The sequence below is a fragment of the Ranitomeya imitator genome, chromosome 4 (genome assembly GCF_032444005.1).
Source record: "Ranitomeya imitator isolate aRanImi1 chromosome 4, aRanImi1.pri, whole genome shotgun sequence".
Classification (NCBI taxonomy): domain Eukaryota; kingdom Metazoa; phylum Chordata; class Amphibia; order Anura; family Dendrobatidae; genus Ranitomeya; species Ranitomeya imitator.
Genome location: NC_091285.1, coordinates 371167055 through 371177389, shown reverse-complemented (window position 1 = coordinate 371177389; position 10335 = coordinate 371167055). Strand labels below are relative to the sequence as shown.

General features: G+C 39.2%; 1 protein-coding gene across 4 annotated transcripts in view; it reads left to right on the top strand.

The window, feature by feature from the left end:
- The first annotated feature begins 346 nt into the window (after positions 1-346).
- The window catches only part of CACNA2D1 (calcium voltage-gated channel auxiliary subunit alpha2delta 1), a 1366870-nt gene continuing 1356881 nt past the window's right edge, over positions 347-10335 (top strand). For 3 of the 4 annotated variants that reach the window (XM_069765155.1, XM_069765153.1, XM_069765152.1), the window contains exon 1: positions 374-863. In XM_069765155.1, the coding sequence (XP_069621256.1) occupies positions 769-863 (95 nt within the window). In that variant the 5' untranslated portion in view covers positions 374-768. Of the gene's footprint in view, positions 864-10335 lie in introns of all 4 variants that reach the window. The other variant, XM_069765154.1, reaches the window with a different exon arrangement.

The window sequence follows — 10335 nt, the reverse complement described above, 5'->3', positions numbered from 1 at the left end:
ATGTAGATAGACCTGCTGCAGCTTGCATTGTGTATGTAGATAGACCTGCTGCAGCTTGCAGTGTGTATGTAGATGGGCTTACTGCAGCTTGCAATGTGTATATAGATGGACCTGCTGCAGCTTTTTGGTAGAGATGCGACCCTGCCCTGGGGAACTCTGATGCTTTGGGGGTCTGTGATGCTCAGGGGGTCTGTGATCCTCTGGGGGGGGGGTGTCTGTGATGCCCAGGGTGTAGCCCAGGCTGCTGGCTGATGTAGATGAGCATGGCAGATAAGAAGTGCCGCTTATTGCTAGATATGGTGGTAATTGGAGACAATAGGTCTGCTGCAGCACCAGGGTAATTACGGTAATGCAGGAGCCGAGGCTGCAGAGTGTGTGAGCCCGGGCACACTGGCACTGCCAGCTGAGCAGTAAAGTTGCTGTGCTCTCGGCCAGGGCGTGGTGAGCTGTCAGCTGTGATGGAGCGCAGACGGTGCACTGAACTTTCCAGCAGCAGCAGCAGCAGCAGCGTGTGCTGAGCCCGGAGCCTCCCCTCTCTCCTCCCTTGTAACTTACCCTCCTCATCCTCCCTCCCCTTCTCTGCCACCGGGGGATAAATCAGAAGGCAGCGGAGATCGGGAGACCGGAGCGGAGAGCTGTCCCCGGAGTGTCTGCTGGCGGCTCCGGAGTAGCTGTGCCAGCCTCTGCCTGGAGTTTATCCGCTGCCATCCCTGGACTGCCATCCCTGGAGCTGACACTGCCAGCAGATCTGCCTGTTAGATTGTGAAGATGGCTGCTTCCTGGGCTCTGCTCCTTATCCTGACACTTTTCCAATCCTTGCTGATCTGTCCTTCCTCGGAAGAATACTTCCCATCTGCAGCCACGTAAGTAAGCAGGGTGCATGATGCCAGGGCTGCTACTACATGTGTCATGTGACCACACCGTGGGCAAGGCTGGCTGCTGGCATCATTCCTGGGGCGAGATGGCATTAGATGTCAGATCCCTGGGAATCTGCAAGAGAGCAAAACTGCTTCCAACTCTAAATATAATGACTGGCCGAGCTGGGAATAAAGTTCCATGTGCTCCCTTTATAAGGGAAGGTCATGTCTGTGCCTGGGTGCTGCATGAAACTTCTGCTCTTCATCCTCCCTCATTGAGTAGACACAAACCATGGAGCACTTTGGGGACAGTTGTTGCTTCCTAGAATGATGTGAGCATCTGCCCCTGCTCCAGTGTGTGCCTATGGCAGGGATGAAGGGTGCTGAGTCCAGTGTGTGCCTATGGCAGGGATGAAGGGTGCTGAGTCCAGTGTGTGCCTATGGCAGGGATGAAGGGTGCTGAGTCCAGTGTGTGCCTATGGGAGGGATGAAGGGTGCTGAGTCCAGTGTGTGCCTATGGGAGGGATGAAGGATGCTGAGTCCAGTGTTTGCCTATGGCAGGGATGAAGGGTGCTGAGTCCAGTGTGTGCCTATGGCAGGGATGAAGGGTGCTAAGTCCAGTGTGTGCCTATGGCAGGGATGAAGGGTGCTGAGTCCAGTGTGTGCCTATGGCAGGGATGAAGGGTGCTAAGTCCAGTGTGTGCCTATGGCAGGGATGAAGGGTGCTAAGTCCAGTGTGTGCCTATGGCAGGGATGAAGGGTGCTGAGTCCAGTGTGTGCCTATGGCAGGGATGAAGGGTGCTAAGTCCAGTGTGTGCCTATGGCAGGGATGAAGGGTGCTGAGTCCAGTGTGTGCCTATGGGAGGGATGAAGGATGCTGAGTCCAGTGTGTGCCTATGGCAGGGATGAAGGGTGCTGAGTCCAGTGTGTGCCTATGGCAGGGATGAAGGGTGCTGAGTCCAGTGTGTGCCTATGGCAGGGATGAAGGGTGCTGAGTCCAGTGTGTGCCTATGGCAGGGATGAAGGGTGCTGAGTCCAGTGTGTGCCTATGGCAGGGATGAAGGGTGCTGAGTCCAGTGTGTGCCTATGGCAGGGATGAAGGGTGCTGAGTCCAGTGTGTGCCTATGGCAGGGATGAAGGGTGCTGAGTCCAGTGTGTGCCTATGGCAGGGATGAAGGGTGCTGAGTCCAGTGTGTGCCTATGGCAGGGATGAAGGGTGCTGAGTCCAGTGTGTGCCTATGGCAGGGATGAAGGATGCTGAGAGGCGATACATATTGATCTATGTAGTAACTAGCCATTCTCGGTGTTTACAGATCCTCCAGCTCGCCACTTGGCTAATTACAGGGGCAGGGGCAGAGAATGGAGCAAACAAAGCCCAAGTCTTGGGGAGATCTTCCTCTGATGGATCTCAGACTAGGGCAGCACAGACTGGCAGGGAGTTTGCTGCCAGTAGTACATTTGTCCAATTAGTGCTGCTTGTGTGCTGTTATAAATGGATCCTGTTCCCAGGATTTATTCCATTATGTATCCGACCAAGAATAATTGGCAGCACATAGCACATACTTGACTGGGAAGCTGAGAATGTTTCAATGTTAAAAACCCAGGACTGTACAGCGGTCATAAAGCTGATATTCTGTTAGGAGAAGGCAAAGAGAACAGTGACATTATTACATGAGCTGGATAATAGCTCATTTCCTGGCAAATGGGGAGAAACAATAATTACAGAAATGAACCACAAGCCTCATCCTGCCACCCTTCCAAAATGAGCTGATTTAGTTGAAGACGCTGTATGTGTTGGTAATTTGTAGTCTATAAAATCTCAGGGGCATCCTTAGATGTCTGAGTGCTATCCACCAACTCAGATGTCAGGAGCACATTACAGTCTCATTCACTGTTGTGAAAAGGGTTTACTATATTCCAGAGGGAGTTACTGTCACTACATGTAGCCAGGCCAGTGTACCAGCTGATTTAGGAAATAGCCCATGCCAGGGTACTAGTGCTTCTGATAAAGGAACACAAAAAGCCTGCTATTGGCAGATAGAAATAATATACACACATGGCTTTTGTATGTCAATTGTTGGGGAAGCATGTGCAGCTACCTTTCTCATATAAAGTGGAATATATATATATATATATATATATATACTGTGCAAGCATGTGTGTCTACATATGTGTTATATATATATATATATATATATATATATACAAATTTTCTTTCACCATCAATATATGTGTGTATATATTATATATACACCAATATGTATGTGCCTATATATATATATACATACATATATATATATATATGTATGTATATATATATATATATATATATATATACACATATATATATGTATGAATTATTTTGCCATTAATTGTAATATATATATATATATAATGACAGAATCACCTTGTCTGTACATTCACATACTGCTTACAGTCTATTCCAAATACTCCTCTATACAGTTGGAAAAAAATCAAGTCTAAATGTAAATTGTCATGTGCGTGAATAATGTCTGTGAGTTTCTCTAGGTGTCAATTATTATTTTTTTCTTTTCTTCTGAATTTAATATACACCAAAATAAAAGTGATATTATTAATTTTTTTTTTTCAGTCCTGATCAGCTAGGTAAAATGTCCAAATATCCATGTATTTTGTGTATCCAGTATATAGTGATAATCAGACTGTGGTAAGGAAACATGGCCCCTTGTTTTACAGTGGAACAGTTTGCAGATTCAGGGAACAGGTGGTGCTTTGCACATATTCTTTTCAACTTAAGCTGGTGTGTCATCTGCTGTTATGTGTCAAATCTCTAATGATCTTGGAGCATGGATGTGATTCTAACTACTTCTTGAAATGATTTTTATTAAAGCAGAAGGTTGTTTCTTTCGGATAGGATTATATTGGAGATTTATAACATTTTTAAATATACTATAGTTAGAAAGCATGGGAATGAAATATTGTGCAGCAATAACAATGACTCCAATGACCAAGGTGTTGTCCCAAATGGGATGTTTACAGGTTCCCCTTCTATTAGGAATGATAATGATGGCTGCCCAGAATAAGCGAGTTCCCTTATCCTATAAACACTGCAGAGAGGAGCATTTTTCCTGTGCGTCCCATCCGCTGCCCACACACACTTTCTAATTGTAAACTTAATTGTAAATGTAAATTATCTCCAGGCTTCTAGTGCAGAATATGCCACCATGACGTATTGGTTGCAATTTTCGCTTGATGTGTTAGATTGTTCCTACAGGTTATATGGCCCATGCATCACAAAGAAATTCATTGCACAGTTTACCTCCTGATATAAGATTTTAATAAAGTGCAAACCCCAGTGTATTTCATCTTTACAGACAACATAAATGTGTTTCCAGCACATTAGCATTCAAGAAAATGTTCATTTACCTGACAGATGCTTGGGAGAAATCGCTGCTCTATGTATTCGAAACAAATGCATGAAGATGCTGGAGCCTAATCTATATGGCTGCTTACCACTATTGGGTAACCCTGGCACATTTTCCATCAGGTATCCTGCCTGATTTACAAATAATTGGCCACCTTGCCTTGCCTTTGTCAAAATATTTAGAACTTATTCTCTTTGCTCCCGTTCTTCTATGTAACAGACTGCTTTTGTTTCATATCCACATTACTAATTCCATTTTTACAGCATTTTCAATTTATGGTGGCATCAATTTTAAAATATGACATAAAAGCTGAAATAATTGTAAGCTGCTGCGGAATATGTTGGCGCTAAATAAAAGCAATTTATTATTAATAATGAAAAATAAAATATCGGTTTTGTTGAATAAACGTGTGTTTCTTGAACATTGTATTCAAGGTGAATCTTAATATACTTCCAGTAAAGTAGTCATATGAATAAAATAATAGATGCAGTTTTATAAACACACCTGTAAAAATTGCTATATTTATTAGCGGTCTTACCCTTCCTATTGAATATGTGTTGCAGATGGAATGTGTGTTGTGTAATATTTTAATACTATCAATATTAAATAATACAGTATTAAAATAAATATATTAAAAAATACTATATATATATTTGTGCATGTGTGTATATATTGTATACATGATATATATTTTGTGTACATAGTACACACATATATACATATACTATAGATACATATATATGTGTATATATACCGATATATATATATTTATGTACACACATATACATATTATATATAATATATATATGTGTGTGTATATATATAAATATATATATATATATATATATATATGGTATATACAGTATATATACACACTTATATGTATATACACATACATTATATATATATAATGTGTGTGTATATGCGTATATATATATATATATATATATATATATATATTTATGTACACACATATACATATTATATATATAATATATATGTGTGTGTATATATATATATAAATATATATATATGGTATATACAGTATATATACACACTTATATGTATATACACATACATTATATATATATAATGTGTGTGTATATGCGTATATATATATATATATATATATATATATATATTTATGTACACACATATACATATTATATATATAATATATATGTGTGTGTATATATATATATAAATATATATATATGGTATATACAGTATATATACACACTTATATGTATATACACATACATTATATATATATATATATATATAATGTGTGTATATGCGTATATATATATATATTTTTTTTAAGTACACACACAATATATAACATATTTATATTCCTATTGTATATAAATATACACAAGCGGCATGTCAGTTTGACGAAGGCGTTGTATACTTGTTGCCTATGAGTAAGAGATAAGTGCTTCTTTATGGTAGCTTGATACCTATATTTCCAATGAATTGAAAACACAAATGAGATTTTCAGACAATAACCTGCTCAGCCCATAGCTAGTCTTAAGTAAAGTAAGTCAAATTAAATGGCTGTACACATATATCCAATGGAAAAAAAACCCTGTCCCTTCACAAAAGCGGCTCAGTGCTCCCCAGAATAATCTGATTAGCCGATCTGTCTAATTTGCATGTAGATCCCTGAGGGCAGACAGTGAGCATGTGTTACATTAGACAGTTATACATCACCACACACTGTGGAATCAATCACAGGGCTCATCTCGCAATGTCCTGCTCTAGCACATACACTGCTTTTGATGCCTGTGCCTGTGAATTTAGTGGAGCAGGTCCAATGTGATTGTGATCTGGCCGTTCCTTTGTGCTATGTGACAGTTTGGTAAAATATGAATTTTAATTACATGTACTTGGTTACATCTATTACAGCATTGCTGTCTGGAGAGCGGCTTTGCCCTGCAGTCATTTCACTACTAGGTGTGATTTATTTATACAAATTAAGTAGCGGGTAGATGTGATACTTATGTATGGGCCTGTAACCAATTATTATTTAGTTTATTTCACACTCATACAAGTTCTGCTGGCACATTTTAATTAGAGCTACTTAGTACATCACCGTGACCAGGCTGTTGTTCTTTGTTTTTTTTTTCATGTCTATTACAAGTTTATTATAGACAGTAACCAATTCTGCATTGTCAGTTCAGCTCCTTATGTTAAATTTCCCACTCATAATCTTTTTGTTTTTTTTGCAGTAAAGCCTGAGCGACGTGTACATCAGTGTTTTATTTCTTTCTAGTTAGTCTATGTTTTCCTCAGATTAGCTGCTTTCGCAGACAATAAAAGGTAAGAGGAGGAAATGGGAAAAAAATGGGGACAATTCAATGTTTAACTGAAGATAATGATACATTATTACACATAATATTGTGGGTAATAGTTAATTTAGTGATAAAATGTAGAATTGGTGGAGGAAGGTTGAACTTGATGGACCTAGGTCTTTTTTCAACCTATGTAATTATTGAAAGCCAACTATGTATTAATTATTAATAATGGTGAAACAGGTAAAATAAATATTCCGGTCATATTGATATATTCATTGTGTATGTTTGTCTGTGTTTTATTGAGAATAGTGGACAGACATTGCTGCAACGTTTGTTTTCTTCCGTTCAATTGGGTTTATTGCTGCCCACATAGCATCTCTTTGACTGATATAAAGTATACAGTCCAGAATATCGTTGTCTCAACTGCATTCAGAAACAAAGTCAACTATGTTTTTCGCTATAGGTCTAGGAAAAAAATTCATACAGTACAGTATTAGATACAGTTCAATGACAAACTATACAAGGATGTAGCTGCATAAATCCGGTGCATAGGACCAACAGTGTATTTAAAATGGTCATGCCAAGTACATAGACTTACGGCACCCATTCTCACGGAACCCAGTTATTTGTGCGTGACCGACCTCCTAATTTGTAAAGATAGCAAAGGAGCAGCACTGGTACAAAGAAAATGCTCACTTCACAGGTATTGATTCAACAGTCCTTTTGTCATTAAAAAATACAGGGGAAGGAGGAAGCGGATCGAAATATGGAAGAAGTCTGATGAAAAAAGAATTTGGTGTTAAGTCGAGCGAGCATGAAGAGACCAGGTAGAATAGTTCTTCACTGACAGATGGCCATACATGTAGAAGCAGATTGCTATTTCTCTTGACCCCACCACCTTGCCGACCATACTGAAAAAATGTATTAGGCATCTTAAAAGCCAAAATGTCTTGTTTTTTTCTCTTAAATCAGCAATTAGGAGGAAGAAGGTGTAACAATGAGCACATTAGATTGTTGGCTGGTCCCAATAAAATCAGCGGGCTTGGTGGATGTTTGTCTGCGTATGAGCATTATACATTGCTCGATCAGTCGAGATAAGCGGAACTCTAAAAATTCTAAACTTCTCAGGGTACCCACTTCAGACTTCTCTTCCCTATTTTGTTGCTTGACCTTGTCGCCCATCATTTCCTCTGACCTGCATAGGGAAAAGTATGTTATAATATTACAATGTGTGATGAGGACTAGCAAGTGCCTGAGGCATCTGAGAAGAGTAAAAAGAAAATGGACCAGGTGCCTTAGGAAGCGAGTGGTGCAGCATCGGGGAGCTCTAGTGGTGGGGAAAGGTCAGAGGTGAGGTGTGTATTAATTATTTATTTTTAGATCAGCATTGATTCCATGGTGCTGTACATGAGGGGGTTACATACAAAATATAAATTGCAATGAACCAACTTAAAATAATAGACTGGCACAGAGCGGACACGATCCTGCAGTCTGCTGGATAATGGGGAAGGATACAGTAGGTTAGGGGGTTTTGGAAGCTCTGGTGTTGTTGGGGTGGCGGCAGGGTCATTGAAGGCTGTAAGCATGCTTGAAGAGATGTGTTTTCAAGTTCCATCCGAAAGTTCAGAAACTTGCAGATAATCGGACTTGTTGGGGCACAGGATTCCAAAGAATGGGGGAGGCTCAGGAGAACTATTGGAGGTGATTAGGTAAGAAACATATAAGTGTGGAGGAGAGAAGGTGGTCTTGAGAGGACCACAGGTTGTGTATATTTTATTGGTTTTAATACCTTCTTGGCCCATATGAATCTAGCAATACAACAGCGAATGACTGTCATGTTGCCAGATTCATGCAAATCAAAGCTCAAAAAAGTTTGCGTTCTTTAGAGTCCATTAATCTTTGGATGATTAAAGTGAATTAGATTTGATAAGAATTTAATCACTCATCCTTAATGACCACCTTTAATTCAGTGTGAACGTAGCTCTGTCTGTGCTGAGAAATCTTGTCTATACAGGCATTTATTATTCGGTATGAGCTGGGTAGTTTTTACCTCTATTCTCTCACACAGCCGTTGTTCTGTATCTTCCATCCTACCTATATTACGCACACTGTCTTCCAAGCAAAGGCTTCTGTTTGATAGAATACGTATGATGTGTTATGTCAATAAACTCTGCCTTTAGATCTCTTTGCGATGACTAAGTGTATTGGCACATTTACTAATGAATAAATCCCTTTATATATCCTACAAATTAGGAATAGGAAATATTCCATCATATTCCTTGAGCTCATAAGAAAAATTGCAATTATATTAATAAGAAATATTCCATTCAGTCACTAGAATGTGTAGTCCCAATGTATCCGACTGTATAAATAAGTTACATTTATCACCCATTGACTCCTATTGTTAGAATAAATACCCCATCAAATTTGATAATTTTTTTTCTAGAACCTCTTTTGTATTATATAAGTGAACTGTTTTTCAATGCAGTAAAAAAACAATAACAAATGTGTCATGTTTAGGACCCACTTTATTCAGCCGGAGCAGAGAGCAGCCAACATAGAGCAGATCTCACTCAATATCTACCTCTTACAAGATCTTCCATTCATCTGAACAGTTGACAGGCATTACTTAATTTCCGGCATTGGAGCTTGGGGTTTCCTAAATTGGACCTTCAGTGATCCCCTAACCTCCAGGTTCTTCATTTTAGAATAAATTATTGCTATTTGGGGATGTCAGACATTTCTAAAAAATAAATCTGTAAGTACCCAGTAGGAATGATACATTTTCACCATTCAATATACTAGCTTCTTTATTATAGTAATAGGCTAGAGGATTTTCTGAAGGAAAAAAGTGACCCTTGACTTTTATAGAGTCTGAGACAGTTTTTGTTGTTTCTTAGAAGGGGTTGAGTACTTTGTGATGTATGCTATATATAGTACTTGGAAACTCAATTTTTCTGTATACTTTATAAGCAGGATGAGAAAAAAGTGTGTGTACTGCCTAAACATGGACGCAGAATACCGTCATCTATTAATCTTTGAGTAGGTTTACATTGCTGTATCTTACAGTGGTAACAATGACCCTGATCTACCTCTGGGTTACTTACTTTTTCTTTCTAAAGTTTTCATAAATTCATTGTTTATCGACGGAAGCATCAACCAAGTAGAAGTAACGCCGCTCTGGAATTGGGGTGTCACAAATTTCAGCTGCGTTTACAAACCTGGTGATTGTTCAAGGGAATCAATCTGAAAACTTGTATGATAAATGTGGCCATACTCCTTAAATAGAAGAAGGCAAATATATGCTCGTCTTGTGAATATACATTTTAGTCCATATGGGATGTTAGAATAGTTAGAATAGTTCATAGTGGTAATATATATTTCATGATACCAGGTAAAGATAAAAACAGCCTGTAATTGGTCTTTCTGCACTAGCGACTTTTGGATAAAAAATTTTGTACACCGCCAACTTTTGTTCAGGCAATTTTTAAAATGCTTAGTTTGTCTAAAATGAGTTTATTGTTGAAATGTATTAGTTTTAGATTAACTCTTTCATTCAGCTCAATTTTAATGTTTTTGGCCACCTTTACATGTGCTACAATGAACATATACCGTATATACTCGTGTATAAGTCAAGTTTTTCAGCACATTTTTTGGGCTGAAAACGCCCCCTTGGCTTATACAAGAGTCAATTGTCACAGAAAGCCGGCATGGGAGGGGGAGCTGCGGAGCAGCGGGTCACAGAGGCAGGAGCCGGCGGCTGTGGCTAAAGCCTGT